At 37.3% G+C, this 18,567-nt stretch overlaps 2 protein-coding genes across 4 annotated transcripts in view; both read left to right on the top strand.

Moving 5' to 3' along the window:
- The first annotated feature begins 2,481 nt into the window (after positions 1 to 2,481).
- Positions 2,482 to 3,989, top strand: LOC124094291 (c-Myc-binding protein-like). The gene has a single exon (XM_058580066.1). The coding sequence runs from the start codon at positions 2,544 to 2,546 to the stop codon at positions 2,853 to 2,855; it is 312 nt and encodes a 103-aa protein (XP_058436049.1). The 5' UTR covers positions 2,482 to 2,543; the 3' UTR covers positions 2,856 to 3,989.
- A 5,686-nt stretch (positions 3,990 to 9,675) lies between these two features.
- Ssh2 (slingshot protein phosphatase 2) overlaps positions 9,676 to 18,567 on the top strand; it is a 262,197-nt gene continuing 253,305 nt past the window's right edge. For all 3 annotated transcript variants that reach the window (XM_046446879.2, XM_046446876.2, XM_046446875.2), the window contains exon 1: positions 9,676 to 9,971. In XM_046446879.2, the coding sequence (XP_046302835.1) occupies positions 9,909 to 9,971 (63 nt within the window). In that variant the 5' untranslated portion in view covers positions 9,676 to 9,908. The remainder of the gene's footprint in view (positions 9,972 to 18,567) is intronic.

Raw genomic sequence — 18,567 nt, 5'->3', positions numbered from 1 at the left:
TTGCCTTGCCAGCTACGTTCTTCTCTACCTCCTGACTGCTTCTTGTAGACTTATAGTTCCTACATGCTTCACCATAGTAATGTTTCTGCATTTTGATAGCAGCATTTCTTTCTGTAGCAATGCCTGAATCCAGCTTGTAGTTTTTCTATCGTTCTTTAGTTTCAATTGACTCAAAGACACCAACATCAGTCAGCCAAGTGCTCTTGTCACAGAAGACTGGGTTCTAGACTCTGGGTTCATGAAGCCCCTCCTCTAAGCTCAAAAGCACCAATACCAGCTGAGGAGTGCCTTCTCCCTAGAGACCTGAGTTTCAGCTATGTGGGAGCACCCTCTAAGTCTTTCCCTTTGCCTTTTTCCCACATCCCTAAAAATAGAGGCAATTGCTACCTCTGTGATATGGGTTTATTTTTGTTGTTGTTGTTTGTTTTGTTTTACCTTTTAGTTGCTTAAGAAATTTATAACTTGATAATAATTGTTTGTTAAATTCTCCTTGAAAATAACTTTATCTTTTGTTTCTTTCTTTCTTTCTTTTTCTTTTTTTTTCTTTTTTTTTTTTTTTTTTTTTTGGTGGGGCTGGGCATCAATACCCAGGGCCTTTGCATATATTAGGTAAGCAATGTACCACTGAGCTACATCCCCAGCCCACTGGTGTATTTTCTATCTCCTGTCTGAACACTGACAGTTATATGGAGTAGGTAAAATTATTAAAATTTAAGAAACATTACAGAAAGGTAGAGGCAACACTTGATAATCACAATCCAGTTACTTTTGGATCTTATATATTCCATCTGTGATATACTAATTTATACTCATAACAAAGCTCAAGTCATTTCAAATGTAAGGGATTAGATTTTCAAGGATAGGACCATAATTTTTATTATTTTTCTTCTTCTTCTCCCACTGCTTTCTCCCTTATATCCCCCACCCTCTTTGAATAAACTTAGCTATGTAAACTGTAGTCATACTTCATTCTGCTTGTGATGAATGAGTTACATATATACTGCTAGATAGTTATCCATACTAGGAATAGCTTTGAAAAATTGGAGTGCTTGGTACTTCTAAGTAAGTCACTCCTGGCCAGAAGCAATATGATCTTCCCAGAGAGCACCCTCAGGTGAGATGTCTGCTCTAGTATGGCCCAGGATTCCACTGGTGGCAAGCACAATAGATCTATGGAACTGTGGCTCAGTGGTAGAGTGCTTGCCTAGCATGTGTGAGGCACTGGGTTCGATTCTCAACACCACATATAAATAAATAAAATAAAGGTCCATTGACAACTAAACAATATAAAAAAAAGAAGTGAGTTGCAGTGCATATTGATGCTCATCATAAACACTGAGCTTTATAGGTACTGGAGGAGTATAAGTTCCAGGTAACCAAGGAGCAGGACTTAGCCTCGGTTGTGGCCAAGAAAGTGGGAAGACCTGACAAATACTTATAGATGGATTCAACTCCCTATTTCTCTTCATATATATTGAATTTCCCCTGTTTATGTCTCATGTCCCCTTTTAGGTATGTCCAAGTTAGCTGCAGAATTATTGCTCTAGTAACAAGGTTATATTCTGTAAATTAGAGATTTCTCACTATTTTGCAACGTATACTTGATATATAAAGTTTGAGTGGATTCTAAATCCAGTCACATTATAAGAGATTATGTTTGCCGATGGGAAAATTTACTTGCAAATATAGAATTGTGGCAAAAACTGTTTAATTTTTTTTATCAACTACGTGTATGAACTGTTTTCATCAACAATGATTACCAAGAATTTGAAGAGACTTGTTCAGGAACTGTATGCAGTGATTTTAGTCATAAAATCCTATATAAAAATGTTGAATTAACAGAAGGAATTTCAGGTTTTTCATCAAAATTTTTAGAAGATTTAATTTGGAGCTTATACAAATTCAATATTTAATATCCTTAATACACTAATTTTATTTTCTCATTAAAAGTATATGATTGGGGCTGGGATTGGGGCTCAGTGGTAGAGTGCTTGCCTAGCATGTGTGGGGCCCTGGGTTCAATCCTCAGCACCAATAAAAATAAAATAAAGATATTGTGTCCAACTACAACTAAAAAAATATATTTAGAAAAAAAAGATGTATTAAAAAAAAAGTATGATATAAGTCGGGTGTGGTGGTGCATGCCTGTAATCCCCGCAGCTCAGGAGGCTGAGGAAAGAGAATCATGAGTTCAAAGCCAGTCTCAGCAAAAGCTGTCTCTAAATAAAATACAAAATAGGGCTGGAGATGTGGCTCAGCGGTTGAGTGCCCCTGAGTTCAATCGCCAGTACCCCAAACACACACCCAAAAAAATATATTATATGGGGCTGGGGCTGTAGCTCAGTGGCAGTGTGCTTGTCTAGCATGTGTGAGGCACTGGGTTCAATCCTTCGTACCACATAAAAATTAACAAAATGAAGGCATGCTGTCCATAAACATCTACCAAAAAATGTTTTTTAAAGTATATGATATAGATGAGCAGTGCTCCTCCAAGCCCGCCAACCACGGTCTCCGGCGCCAGCTATGCCGCGGCCGCTGTCACTATGGCCCATTACAAAGCCGCCGACTCGAAGCGCGAGCAGTTCCGGAGGTACTTGGAGAAGTCGGCGGTGCTGCACACGCTGACCAAAGTGTTGGTAGCCTTATATGAAGAACCAGAGAAACCTAATAGTGCTTTGGATTTTTTAAAGCATCACTTAGGAGCTGCTACCCCAGAAAATCCAGAAATAGAGTTGCTCCGCTTAGAACTGGCAGAAATGAAAGAAAAATATGAAGCTACTGTAGAAGAAAATAAAAAACTGAAAGCAAAGCTTGCTCAGTATGAACCACCTCAGGAGGAGAAGCGTGCTGAATAGGATTCTTCTCAGTTGAAAAGACACTGAAAAAATGGTTTTGTATGACTTGAATAGTTTGTATAGTATATAATCTTTTCTGAACAGATGCTATAAAACTCTTTTAATATGTTAAATTCACACTTCAACTGTTATAAACACATATACTTAGAATCACCAATAAAAACTCAATATAACTTGCTTTGGGTCTTAAAGCAGAAGAATCCAAAGTGAATCCTGAAAAAAAAAAAATTAAACAGCCATCTAATTCATTAAAAGATTTCTATTTATTAGTCTGATTAGGAATAATGGTACTAGTTGTATTTTAGCCAAGGAAGATTAGCATGGAGGTATTCCTTGGTTTAGTTCAGGATATAAGAATAGATAGAATCATTCTCGACAATGAAGATGACAGAGTTTATATTCTCTTTAGGCAACTGGAGAGATCTGTGTGACAAGATGCTTTTGCATGGGTTCCCACGAATCATCTTCTCTTATTTATATAATGCAGAACAAATAACTCTTCTTTGCCACCACTTTGCCTTAGATAACTGTGTGTGTGTCAGTTTAACTCTGACACCACGTTTTCCTTCTATGCAATCATGCCCTATCTGATAATGTTGCCTTGTTTTGCTGTATGCTTTATTGGGTCCTAGTTGCACATTAGCCTGTCTTTCAATTTGATTAATAATGCAGTTACCCTGATTGTAATTTATATAATTTTAAACAGGATCACACTATTACCCTGCCTTACTTAGTTGCTTAGTTGAGCACAGAAGTAATATAAAATTCTGGTTCATGCACAAACTGGAATGAGAAGAGGAATGAGCCATATATCATGGGCAATGTTGGGTATAATTATATAGTGGTTTTTCCCTCAAAGTATTTTTCTAATTTTCAGTTCATTTTATCTTCATTATTCCTGTGAAGTAGGTAGGGCAAGTATGAGGGGAGGTTGGGCACTGAATTTTTAGGCCAAAGACTGATATTACAAAACTATTTGCTAACTACAGAACCTTGGGCACATCAGTTAACTGCTCTTAGATTCACTTTCCTTATCTGTTAATTGAGAAGAATGTCTGTGCTGCCTACCTCACAGGGTTGTTGTGAGGGTCAAATGAGAATGTATGTGAAAGATTTGTAAATGGTAAACCACTATATTCTTGTTTGTTAGTCTTTTTCCTTTTCTTTTGGAAGACTTACAGTCTTTTTGTTTTGTTGTATTAATCACTTATTTTCCTCACTGATAGACTGGCATTTTGAAGAAGTGTTCCTATTTCATGTATTCCATCCCTATTGTTAGAGAACCTGTCTTTATTCAAAACACATCCAAAGCAAGCTGGTTTAACTAGCAAAGACACTGACACCTGCTGAAAACTGACCAGGCCAATTATATGGGCATTTAAATCAGTTGTGTTGACAGCAATGTGGCTGATTTGTCTCTTCTAGTCACAAGTTTGTTTTTGGAGAATGCCAGATACTACTGGAAGAATATTTACTTGGATAGATTTCTCTTCTTCTTTTTGGAGTGCCTTCTACGTGGACAGCAGCAGCTAAGGGCTGGGTGTAATAAAAATGAATGACTTGAAGTAGTTTATAAAACAGGTACATAAACAAGCAGTTGATATGGCAGCAGTCCCTTTGTGGATACAGACAAGAACATTTTTTTTTTTCTGGCAGCAAACCCTCTTGTTTTTTTAGTATTACTATTTATGTCAACAAATTAGTGATACTTTCTTGTACCATCCCTTTGGACAGAATGGCAACATATGGGTTGGATAATCACACCTTAAGTGGAAATGACCTGCTTTTAACTGCTGTACCATCCAGTGATGTTTCAGAATTTGGGGTCAGCCTGGCTTCTGGAGAGCCTCTTCAACATTTCTATCAAGGATTTGGATGAAGACTGTGTATATACTCAATGGATTAGAAAATGGATCTCTTCAGTCCTGCTATACTTCAGCTGACTTATCTATAAAATATAGATTTCACATCTTGCCTACCTCACAAGGTTATTGTTAGGATCAAATTAAATATCATGAATGTAACAAGTGCCTTCAAAACTGCAAAAGAATTACACACAGATCAGGAGGTAATAATGCCAAATGTGTGAGTGCCGCAAAATTGGAAGGGCTGGTTGGTAGACAATATTGGAACAAATTTTAAAATGGTTATCTATCTAGAGTACCCAAATGCTGGGCCCAAACCACAAGTTGAATATCAAATCTTAGAAATGTAGTTATACTAGTTTAGGAAATAAGATTGCCAACAAAATAGTTCCAGTGATGGCCAGTGTGAACTACTTATATTCTGTAGATACTTAAAAAAAAAATCCATTCTGGAAAGGATTAGGGGTAAGAATACTGTGTGGGTCAGTACTGCTCTGTAAGTGCCAGACATTGGAAACTTGAATGCATATAAAGGAAGAACAGCCAATAGGGAAAGGGGATTTGAAAATATAAGGCTGTGCTGTTCAATATGGTTGCTATTAGCTGCATGTGGCAGTTAAAATTAAATAAAAATAATTCAGTTCCTTAGTCACACTGGCAATGGGTCTAGTGCTCAATCCACATGTGGCCAGTGGCTACCATATTGAACAGCAGAAATTCAGAACATTTCTATCATTACAGAAAGTTCTATGGAACAGTTCCATAGAAGGAATAGTTGAGAGAACTTAAGATGTTTAGTGTGGAACAGAGAAGACTGTCTTGGTGGGTTAATGAAGACTGCAGTTTAATATTTGAAGGGCCGTTATGAAAACATTATATTGTGTTCCATTTTAGGCTTCAGAGTATGATTATTGACTTGAATAAGAAAGTTTTAAGCAAAACTCTACCCCAATGGAATGGCTGCCTTTTGAGAAAGTGAGCTCTCCTCCTTTGGAATATAGTCCTAGATGTGCATGAAGTGTACTCTGCCTTCATAATCTGCCTTGGAAAACCACCCCAACCTTTTAAAAACGTGTATGGCTGTACTTTGTTGTCAAATTTCCTTCTAGAGACTGAAAAGCAACAATTCTTGTATTTTTTCTCAAACATTCTTGGTAACCAACAAAAAAAAATAAAGTATATGATATAAAGAAAACATTTTCCTTTTTTTCTTTTTTATCAAGCCCCATATAGTTGTCTCCAAATCCCCTTTAATTTATCCCAGTGTGCTGTACAAATATTATTTCTGTGGATGTCATGATATGAATAAAAGGTTGACAACCATTGTTTTAACCTGTAAATTGATTCTTACCCTGAGCTTCCTCAATGTATTTTGTGAGTATATGAAATATGCAAGAACATTTTTCTGGAAAAAAAGGTCAATAGTTTTCATTAGATTCTCAAAGCTTAAGAATCAGATGATCTGAGGCTTTTCAAGTAATCCTCAAAGAAGTAATGATACAAGGGTTAAATGGACTCCAGAGATACAACCAGCCCTCCAGTACCATGGGTGTAAAGAGTAAAGTTGCTATAAATAGAAAAAGACTTTGGTTTCTTTGGCTCCATCTTTGGAGAATTCTGTTTTGGTCTCTCTTTTCTTAAATTTAACTAGCATTTACTAGTAAGAGGATCCTAGGATCTTTACTCTAATAGTAGCTACCACCTCTTAGATTACCAGGATACCAAGCAAGAATCAGGGTGAAGCCCAGGGAAAAGTAAGTCTAAATGGCACAGCGAGAATAGATTTCAAGTGTTCAGATGTGATATAGCATAGTTCAGAAAGTGGCTATATCGGAATCTATAGCCAAAATCTGAAAGCCAATATCATAAAGAGTGCATTTGCCCATACTGTCTCCTCTGTGTTTCTATAGAAGTTTGTATACATCTAGACTTCTATATGTGTATATATTTCTCCGGGGGTCTAGCAGAGTGACTGAAGCCACAGTACCAGTAAATTATACTGCAATTATTTTTTACTTGTTTTCTCCTGCTCACAGGTTATCAGACTCTGACAGGTAGATAAACATGTATTTTTATCTTAAAGCAGTATCTAGTATATAACACACACTTAAATTTTCTTAATAATAAATTAATAAACATGCACCAATAATTTTTAAATCTTAGTTTCCTTTGATGGTAATATACTAGGAAGAGATATATCCCTTGCAAATTATTAAGCTAACTTCCTGATATAAACTTAATGTGAATTTGGGTATCTTATAATCTAATTTTGACCAGAATCTCATCGTCTTAGATATGTTGAACAAAAATGTTCTATAGTTACCTACAGATGAGACATGTCTTGACCACTAATCTGTTAAAAAAGGTATGAATCATGTCTTTTTGTTCTTTTTATTCCTTTTTTGCTTGAAGCTATTTTCTGCACATAGGGTACATTCAACAAAAGCTGACTGAATTTGGAACAAACTATAGCAAACAGAAAGTTAATTGCATGTAGGGCTTTGCAGTTTATACTTTACTATACATTATCTTACTTGATCATAAGAATCTTATGAGTTATGGTTCCATCTTAGAGATGAAGAAGCTAAAGCTCAAAAAGTTCAAGTCATTTACCTAAGGTTATACAAAGCTGGAACTGGAAATTAGGTCTCCTGACTTCTATGGTAGTGCTCTTTCTCACTCTAAGGTTAATGGAATGAAGCTTCTCACCTTCCAGATGGATTCATCACCCCTCTCTCTCACCCCTACCCTGTGTTGAGGATCAAATTCAGGCCTTGCTAGGCAAGTGCTTCACCATTGAGCTAAATCCCCAGTCCCAGATGAATTTCTCTTTCTTTTTTTTTTTTTTTCAGTACTGGAGATTGAACCCAGGGCACTAAATCACTGAGGATATTCCCAGCCCTTTTTATTTTTTATTTCCAGACAGAATCTCACTAAATTGCCCAATGTGGCCTTGAACTTGTGATTTTCCTGCCTCAGCCTTCTGAATTGCTGGGATTCCAGGTGTGTACCACCACACCCAGTCCCAGTTGAATTTAAAAAAAATTTTTAATTGTAGTTGGACACAATACCTTTTTTTTTTTTTTATGTGGTTCTGAGGGTCAAACCTAGGGCCTCCAACATGCTAGGCAAGCCCTCCACTGCTGAGCCACAACCCCAGCCCCAGTTGAATTTCTTAAGAAAGTGTTAGTACACATAAGTAGATAGTCAGTATTGCCATTCCTAAATCAGTAAAAGAATCAAGATACATTACTAAGACCTATTGCTTTGAGTAATCCTTTTTCTAGAATAATACTTTAGTTTTTAACCACATATCTCATTTATATGAGATCATTTAGCTTTCAACTATATTTCTTGGCTCTGTACAATAGCTTCCTGTTTGGTCTCAAAAGCAGTAGTTCAAAGTTCTTACTTCTGAACCTTGCCTTTTCTTTTCCTGTTTACTACCTCGCTCCAGGAAAAACAGATTGTTTAATCTGTGAACCATACATCTTTGTTTAATTTTGTCTCGCAGGCACTCTTGATCACCACCAGGGGGCAAAAGCCTACCAGCTGGCTTCCCTGCAATACAGCCCATATAGGACTGTGCAGTACAGGGACCCTCAGTGTCTGATTCGTGATGGAACCTCCCTGCTAATTATTTCAACCACAGGGCCCCAGGGAGAGAACAAAGGCTCAGCACAGAGGGCTCTTGTGGCACTTAACTGTACAGCAACCAGAAAGAGCTCATGACAGCCCTGTAAGTTTAAAAGGAGCAGAGATCCAAGAGTGTTTGAGGGACAAACAGGAGGAGGTGGGCTTTAATAACTGCAAACTCCTGAGTGTGTGTGTTTTCAACAGCTTTGATATGTATGGGGGTGTTTACCAGCTCATCCACTCAAATGGAGAAAAAGCTTTGTCAACTCTGTTCAGTGTAAATAACCAGTGGTATTTGCCTTGTGTGATTTCTTTTTAATCTTAATTTTCCATTACATTCTTTGCTTAGGTTCCGTCAACGGTTTATCTTTTAGAAAATTGTTCCTTTAATGCATGTTCAAATATGTAACAACAAATTCTAGTGTTACGTATAATTATAATGTATCAATAAAATCTGGAAAAAATGTTTAAAATTATTCCTTTGAGATTTTTTTTATTCGACATTGTCACTCATTTGACCATAAAACAATGAAATACTGAGACGTAGATGAAAGTTCAACGAGCAAATCCTGTTTAATTGGCAGAATTTCTTCACAGCAGGATGTAAATGGGAAGTAAATAGCAGGTTGGACCTTTACAACTCTGTGAGCCCAGCTTTCTCGGCCTCCAGGCTCACTCACAGCTTCTTCCACCTTAGGAATAATGAATGACTTAATAGAAAACCAAAGAAGCATGAGGGTACCATGAAGTTTTCCTGGGTTTACAAAAGAAAATCTGTCTTACAAAAAATCTCATCATTAAAAAAAAAAAAATGGACAGAAGGGTAAGAAAGCTCAGATTCCCCCGCCCCCCAAAATCCGGGTGAAAGAGGGTAAACTGGTCTCATGGGCTCGCCCAGCCTTATCCACACCCAGTGAAAGCATCTGAAATCCCAAGGAATCCTTTCCCACCGGAAAACGCGCTGGCTTCTGGATTTTCGCCTCGGTTTCTTTTCTCGCAGGTTGGTTAGGCTGTGCGCCCCACCTCATAAAATGGTCGTCTCTTAGGAGTGAGGACTCCGGCGGCCCCCGCCCGGAGACCCCTCAATGGGCTGGTTTCCGTCGACCCCTTCCGCCTACCCCACCCTATTGCACCCCACTCCCCCTCCACTCTGCAGCACCCCGCGCGGTCCCGGCGCTACGAAGGAAACACGCGAGGGGGCGGCGGCCCGGGGCGCACGCACCCGGCCTGCTTCCGGCAACTCAAGGGTTACGACAAGGCGGCGGCGCGCGCCGAGGGGAGAGGCGGTTGCTGACAGGTGGCGCCTGCGCACTGGGAGTGCTCATTGTGCCCCGCAGCTGCCGAACCGCCCGCCAGCCGCCCGTTCGGCGCGTCAGTCTGCGAGAGTACGGTGGTGGGTACGGAGCGTGCGGCCGTTCCCGCGGCCTCCTCTTCCTCTCCGTTCTCCTCACTCCTACCCCGCACCCCTTTCCCTCACCCCGGCTCCGTCACCTTCCCGCCCCCCACACTCAGGACAAGAATGCCCTGTCCGGAACAACCCAGCAGCGCCTAGATGGCTTTGGTCACGGTCCAGCGGTCGCCTACCCCCAGCACCACCTCCAGCCCTTGCGCCTCGGTGAGTCCCTCCCGGCGGTCACTCCGCTTGCTTCTGTCACTGCGGCTCCGCTTTGCCTCAGCGGGTCCCGCCGAACGCCACTGCGCACGCGCCGCGCCTCTTCCCAGGCCTTGGCACTCCGCTGCCGCGAACCCCCAACGCCATCGTCTTAAAGACGAGCAGCTGGAACTATAAGACGTTGATTTTTTTTTTTTTTTGCCCGCATCAACCTGAGCGCCCTGCCCCTCACAGTCCTCTCCCTGAAATCCCCCTTGGCATGCCTTCCTATAGCTTGAGCACTTCCTTTCGGGAATGAGTCATTCTTGCTTTTCACCCTCCCCCTTCTTTACCTCTGTTGCTCTGCTGCAGGGAGGGGACCTGGGGAACTCCTGCGTTGCCCCTTACCCACATCCATATGCTCTTACCCATACCATTTCAGGGACCCGTTCAGTATTTGCACACTGCACACCCTTTTTGGGACTCTCTGGGATGTGTGCATTCCCTCTAGTCACTTGCCTTTTTTCTTGTACTCTGTACTATTCAGCCTTCATTGGACTGCTGAACGGTAGTTACTCGTTGGTTTTTTTCCTTCCGCTAAAAGGTGGCAGTACTTTCCTCTGCTTGGACTTCTTACCTTTATTCAGTGAGGTCTTGAAGCATCTGACGTTGCTTGATGGCCAATGCCAATTCATTTCCATCTTACAGACATTTATGCCTTACACTCATTGCTGATGATCGTTCTTGTTCTTGGTCGTGTTTGAAAGGCTTATTACTTAAGATGCCTATGCCAATAAAGCATTCTTCCAGAAGGAAGATACTCAGTAACCAGCCTTTTCGTGCTGGGCCCGTCTTTGCCTTCGCTCCTTGCCCCACCCCCACTCCTTTACAACTATACTCTTAGGCTTAATTTTTTGAAAATATTTATTAAAAAATAAATATTGCACTGGTGGGCAAAATGGACTTTAAACAAACCAACATCTACATGCTTTAGGGAGAAATAGACTGAATGAAAATATGAACAGGAAAACTATCTTGAACTTCCTATAGAATTGTAATGGTGGATTTAGTAGTATCAAGTTGCAAAGGTATTCAGTAAACAATGTGTAAAAAAAGTTGGGTTAATGTGTGAGGTTTGATAGCTTGAAAATATGTTGGCTTGTGATTTCAATATAGTTTCCTGAATTTCAAAATTCTGTTGTGTATAGTGGTGGTTTCTTGTTTTCTGAGTTTTCTTCTGCATTTTGTAGGATCAAATTGACAATTCTGTCTTAATTCCCAAAGTTATTGTATTTCAGAGGTTAACTTATCTTGTGTTGCTCCAGAGACTAGAACTAGGATCCTTGGGTAGAAGTTCAGGGAGGCAGATTTTCAGTGATTATAAGAAATAATTTTTGCAACAATTTCAAATACTGCCTTGCAAAATAGTGAGTGCTCATTTCTGGAAGTAGTCAAGCAAAGACAAGAGGACCTTTTGCCTGGCAAATTTCTGCAGTGGGAGGCTTTTAAGTCTCTTCCAAGCCTTTAAGATTATGTGATTTGAGAATAATTGTATTTCGCAGCTGGTAAAACATTTTAGGGTCCTCTAAAGACATAACATAAAGATAAAAATTTGGTGTAATTTTTTAAATTTTATTTTAAAAAATATTTTTTAGTTGTAGATGGACACAATACCTTTATTTATTTATTTATTTTTATGTGATGCTGAGGATTGAACCCAGTGCCTCACATGTGCTAGGCAAGTGCTGTACCCCTGAGCTACAAACCCATCCCTGGTGTAAATTATTTTTATGTGTAGTACCTAAGTGTACATTTTGGAAATCCATTCACATACCATCAGACCATCTTAATTCACTCAACTAGTAAATTTTTTTTTTTTGTACCAGGTGTTTAACCAATGAGTCATATCCCCAGGCCTTTTTATTTTATTTTGAGACAAGGTCTCCCTAAATTGTTGAGGTCCTCACTAAGTTGCTGAGGCTGGCCTTGAACTTGCAATTCTCTTGCCTCAGGCTCTTGAGTTTCGTTGGCATTATAGGCCCAATCCACTATGTTCAGCTATTCGTAAACTCTTTATTTAGTTTGTGGTTACCAAACCTAATTTTTGGCAGGGGAAGCAATTGAGGGTTAATAGATGTATACAAATAAACTCACAAATATTATAGTAACTTTATTTGGGGGGGTATTGTTGAAAACAGTTTCTGCTGGACTAATATATTCATTAAGTTATTATCAGATAATATCAGTTTTCTTGAGGTGAATGATGAATATGAAATAAGGGCATATATACTTGATATGACTTTATTAGTCAAACTGGGTTACTTTAGAATCTTGAGGTATGCTAATAGTCACTTTTGACACAGGTAATTATATTGATCATGTGGTAAACTCAGTTGTTAAAACTAAATGACTGATACTTCTATATCTAGTAGCCTGGTTTTTCAGTTTTTTATACAATGTGCAAAGGAATCCTGGCACTGGTGTGGATGACTAACAATCAGCATTGTTAGCATGACTGATAAGCCAGTTATCTTTCCCTTTAAATTGTCTTCCTATTTGACTTCATCCAGAGCTGTGTTCAGCTGAGTTGTCTCGTGGTGCTTGTGCTCCAGTATTTAACTGCTCTCTGACCTGTATATATTTTGCTGTTGTATCTGTTGTTGCATGAATAGGTTGGGTTGTTTTAAAGGAGAGAGAGTACAAAAGAAATCCAGAGAAGCATAATAGGAGATTTAATTTTGTAAGGCTGGAAATTTAATTTTTTAAATTAATTTACTTTAAGCATTCTTTGATACTTTTTTACTGTAGATTATGGGGCATTTTAATATTGTCATCTCATCAGTATTATTTCACTAGGCACTAAACATACTATTGATCACCTAGGTGAGAATGACCATTATACATATTAAGATATAACGTTTAGGGCTGGGGCTATAGCTCAGGGGCAGAGCGCTTGCCTAGCATGCATGAGGCACTGGGTTTGATCTTTAGCACCACATAAAAATAAACAAATAAAATAAAGGCATTCTGTCCATCTACAACTTTTTTAAAAAATTAAAAAAGGATGTAACATTTACCTGTCCATCAAGATCTTAAAAGTCAAGAAAGAAAGAACAAGGTGTAGAAAAGGAGAGTGAGGAGCATGATACCAAATATGCATGAAGAACCAGTTCATACTTCTCAAAAGTATCATCTGAATTCAGATTAAGATAAGTTCACTGAAGTCAGTAGTAGTAAGTGTAATGATATTTAACATTTCTCAGGTTCTCATCTATGCCAGACATCGTGCTAAATGCTTTATGTATGTGGATTAATTCATTTATTCCTCACAATATGCCTAAGGAAAGTTGCTCTTATCCCCATCTTATAGATGAAGAAATTGAGACAACAAGATAATAAGGGATGTGTCTTGAATCATTCAGTCAATGATTGAAGTTGTAATTCAAACCTAAGTTGTAATTCTAACTTTAGAATCTTCCATCTTTTCCTCTTTAGTGATCAGGGAGTATATCATAGTACCTGGCTCTCAAACTGGTTCTTGAAGGATAGGTTGAATTTCTATAGGTCAAGATAGAAGCTGGGAAAAGAGTATTACAGATATATCTCAAGACTTTTAGAGACAGAATAGTACAAAGCATATCTAAAGGAATTAGATCAATTTCAGGAAGGATTTCTTTGGAAAAATAGTAACAGATAAAGGTGAAGAGCTAAGGCTGGGAAGCTTAGGTGTTTGAACTTGAACTTAGAAATTTTGAGCATATATGATTACAGTTGTATTTTAAGAGAATTGATCTAGGAGCTATGAACCAGAGGGATATTAGGAAGAGAGCTCATGAGTGAAATTAGTTTAGTTAGAGGCTGTTATAGCCCAGGTGGGCAATAATATAGGCCTGAACTGGAATTTTGAAGTAGTATAATGGAAAGAAAGGGACAGATACCATGATTATGGGAAAGACTCAAAGGAGTTATGGACTGATTGAATATAGGGGTGGGGGAATCAGAGATGCCAACTGTTGGGATTTATTGTTCTTCCTAGAAACTAGATGTTTCCTAATTAATAGAAGCAATTTAAGAATTCTCTGGGTGGGGGTAGTGGTGGTGTGTAGCTTATGGTAAGAGTGTGTGCATAGCATATGAGTAGCCCTGGGTTCAGTCCCCAAGAACACCACCAACAAATTCTCTCCCTCTATTCTTTTTTTTAAATATCATTGTTTATTAATTTTTTTTATGTGGTGCTGAGGATCTAATCAGTACCTCACACATGCGAGGCAAGCGCTCTGCCACTGAGCTACAGCCCCAGCCCTCTCCCTCTGTTCTTGTATGAATTTCATTTTGGTAATTTGTTTTTGACTTTTACAAATTTTTTATTTTTTATATTTTTATTTTTAATTGACATATAATTTTGCATATTTATGGGTATAGTGTGATTATTTGGAACACATATACAATGAGTAATGATCAAATTAGGATAATTAGCATATATATTACCTCAGAAATTTATTATTTCTTTGTGTTGGGAACATTCAGAATCCTCTCTGCTAGCTATTTTGAAATATACAATGAATTATTGTCAGCCATAATTATCCTACTGTGTTATAGAATATTAAAAGGTATTCCTCATATCCATCTGCACCCCTGTTCCTATTAACCATCATATCCCAATTCCCCTTTCCCAGATTCTGGTAATCACTCTTCTTTCAACTTGCAGGAGATCCACTTTTTAAGTTTCCTTTATATAAGTGAGAACATGACATCTTTGTCTTTCTGTGCTTAACTTATTTTATTTAACATAATGTCTTCAGTTTCATCCTGTTGCTGCAAATGACAGAATTTTATTCTTTTTTTTAGCTGAATAATGTTCTGTTGTGTATATATAACATATTCTTTATTCCTTCATTTATTAACGAACACCTAGGTGGATTCTATATCTTGGCTATTGTGAATAGTGTTGCAATAAATGTTTGTGCAGATATTTCTTCAATATACTGATTTCATTTTCTTTAGATATACACCTAGTAGTGGGATTGCTGGATCATATGACAGATCAGTTGCTAGTTTTTTGAAGAACCTCCTTGCTGGTTTTCCATCATGGCTTCACTACTTTACATTCCCACCAACCGTATATGAGAATTCCCCTTTCTTCACATCCTTGCCAGTAAAAAAAATTATTTTTTTAATGACAAAAATTGTGATTGCGTGTATGATGTACCATATGTCTCAAGTATGTGTACATTTTAGAATAATTAAGTGAAGCTAATGAACATATCCATCACATATATTTATCTTTTTTTGGTGATGAGAACATTTAAATTCTATTTTAGTAATTTTCAAGTGTACAAAACATTATTAATACCTATAGACACCATGCAATGTAATTCATCTCTAGAACTTATTTCTCATAACTTAAACTTCAACTTTTTGGCCAACATTTCCCCCAGTCCTCCAATCTGATATGAATTTTATAAATTGATTCTTGTATTAATCCAAAATCACATCAACAATATAATACTATAATAATCTTTTACTTTTGAGTAGTGCCTTATACTTCACAGAATGTTGTGTGTGGGTGGGTGGGTGGGTGTGTGTGTGATTTAATTCTAGAGCAGCCTTACAATGGACAGGTACCAAGTTTAAAAATACTGAAGATTATAAAACTGTTTGGGTAAGAACCTGCACTAGAATAAGTTTTTTGGTTCCTGGGCACTCTCTTTCCATGTTGTGATAAGACAAACAGCATATGCAATTTCTGATCCTGAGTCTAGTCTGCCAATTGAGTAAAGGAACAAGACGAGATAACAATCAAGAACTCACACTGATTGTAGTTCATTTATATTGCGACATTAACAGCCTAGAGCAGAATCATCTAAGTCTTTACAAATAATTTTTAGGCAATACCCTTATTTGGAACCTACTAGCTGTGAGTTTATATAGAATTCTTGTAAACTTGGATATTTAGTTTCATTACTCTTATAAGATCAACAGCAAATTAGGAATGAAAGATTATATGTACTGCAAAAGGCAGGCTCCTATAATGTTGGGAAATAATAATTGATGGTTTGACAGCAAGGGAGGAAGGAAAAACCATGGCTGGTATAAGGAAAAAAATTGTAATTCTTTGCTACTTAATGTAGGGACAGATGTCTCTCTAGGACCTGGTAGTTCTGAATATCATAAGAAGGCTTATATATTTTTTGATTTAAGCAATCAGGATTGAGTGTAGAATATTTTTAAATAGATGCCCATCTAAGTTTCAGCAGTTTTGGTATTTGGGGGTACATGCTTCACCTGGTTCCAATGGTGGATGCCTGTATTCCCAGCTATTGGAGAAGTTGAAGCAGGAGGATAGAGAGTTTGAGGCTAGCCTGGGCAACCTAGGCAAGTAAGTCTGTGTCTCAAAAAAAAAAAAAAAAAAAAAAAAAAGCATACTTCAATTAGTTGGTAAATTCATTTGCACATATCTTATTTCCTGATGACAAGATATTATCGAGTTATATATGATCAGATTGGCCACATTTCTCTCCCTAACTAGAGAAAATAAAACTAAGGGAAACATGAAATTGATTTCCATGAAGTGTAAAATACTCCAAAGTGATGCTTTTGGTTTTTTTTTTTCAACATTGCTTAAGAAACTTGCATAAACTCAAGGAATAATACAAGACCATTGTAGGAAATTTGGGAATACAGAAAAGAGATATTAAAAAAAAGTTTCATTATATTTTATAAAGATGAAATGCTGCTGTATATATAATTTCATATTTTTTTGAAATTAAACATTGGTATATATCATAGATACTTGGCCCTATCATTTAAATGGCTGCATTGAGTAGTTATTTTATGACTTATTCTAACCACTGTGTTATTGGTGGGAATCTAGCTATTTTCCCGTTCTTTTTTCTATTACAAATTATGTTGCAGTGAACATCATTGGGCATAAATATATATGTATTAGGGGTAATAATGAGTGTAATGCATTCCACTATTGTGTATTTAAAAAAAACTATAATTTAAAATAAATATATATATTGGTGCCCAGGGCCTTATGCATACAAGGCAAGCACTTGAACAATTGAGCTATATCCCCAGTCCTAGGCATAAATATTTGACTGCAGTTTGGAACATTTATTAAGATTTCAAGAAATGCAATTACTGGATCACTTAGAATAAACAGTTTTAAGACTTCTGTTATGTATTTATGCTTTCTGAAAAGATTATTCCAATTAACATTTATTCAAACCAACATAGTGTAAAAATGCTCATTTATCCTGACCTTATTATTGCTGAATATTCTCATTTCACTTTTAATCATTATTAATTTTTGAGAATAGTTTTGTGTTTTATTATTAGGTAGATTGATATTTTTCAGATATTTGTGGGCATTTATGTTAACTTTTAAAAATGGTAAATTTATTGAGGTAAAATTTACAAATTTAAAATGTATCTGTTTAATAAATGTACAATTCAGTGATTTTTAGTAAACTTAGTTATGCAGCTTTTATTTCAACCCTGTATTTCCTTTTTGTGAGCTATTTGTTCATTTTAAAAAATTTTTATAACCTCTTGATATGTTATGAATATTAATTTTTACATTTATTACAATTTTCTTTTTAATTCAATTTTTGTTACTCTTAGGATAAAGTTTCCAATAAAAGTTTTGGTAGTGAGACCTTGAATGAGCTAACCTTGCTTACTTACCTCTTCAGCCTTGTCTTTTCCCAAGTCCCTGCATTGCACACTGCTCACAGTTAAGCTGACATGCCATGCTCCCTTTGGTTTCTAGGCTTTTGCACATGCTGTTCCCTTTACCTGGAACACTTGTCCTTCATCTCTTTACCTAACTAATTCCTACTCATCCTTCAGGTCTCAGCTTAAATGTCACTTCTTCTGGGAAGCTTCCCTGACTCCACCCCCAGACCATGGTAGGTGCTCCTTCTATGTGCACCATAGCACCCTATACTACCCATGGTGGCTCTTATCTCTTTGTTGTACTTGATGGTTGATTGCTTATCTCCTCAGCTAAACTTTAAGTCAAGGATTGGGTCTGTCTGCATATGTTTGTATCCTGAAGGCTCAAAAGTAGTCAAAGGATGGTCCAATGAATATTGTCATATTTAGCAATGTTTTCTTTCTTTTTTTTTACTATTTATTTTTTTAGTTGTAATTGGACACAATACCTTTATATAATTTATTTATTTTTATGTGGTACTGGGGAATGAACCCAGGGCCTTGCACATACTAGGGGAGCGCTCTACCACTGAGCCACAACCCTAGCCCATTTAGCAACGTTTTTTATTTTCACTGTTTTTAAGCATAGAGAAACATCCCAGATGCCCAAAGGATGTGACCACTTTTAAGACTTTTGATACATGCTGCTGTCCTCTAGAAAGGTTGAATCATTTTTCTTTACAACCAGTATATAAAAATAGTTCACTGTACCCTTTTAAGCCCTAAATATCCTCCTCCTCATCTATTTTCTTTATCATAATAATAGTTATTATTTATTAGACACATATTGTATATTAGAAATTGTGCTGAGAGTTTTTTCATATGCTAGGCAAGTACTCTACTACCAAGTAACCTCCTAATCCCCTTAACCAACTATAGTACATTCATTGTTATTAAT

This window comes from Marmota monax, unplaced genomic scaffold, assembly GCF_021218885.2.
Source record: "Marmota monax isolate L192 unplaced genomic scaffold, Marmota_monax_Labrador192_F-V1.1 WCK01_AAM20220418_F8-fsc00138, whole genome shotgun sequence".
Lineage (NCBI taxonomy): Eukaryota > Metazoa > Chordata > Mammalia > Rodentia > Sciuridae > Marmota > Marmota monax.
Note: the sequence above shows the minus strand (reverse complement) of the source record. Positions and strands in the feature narration are given on the sequence as shown.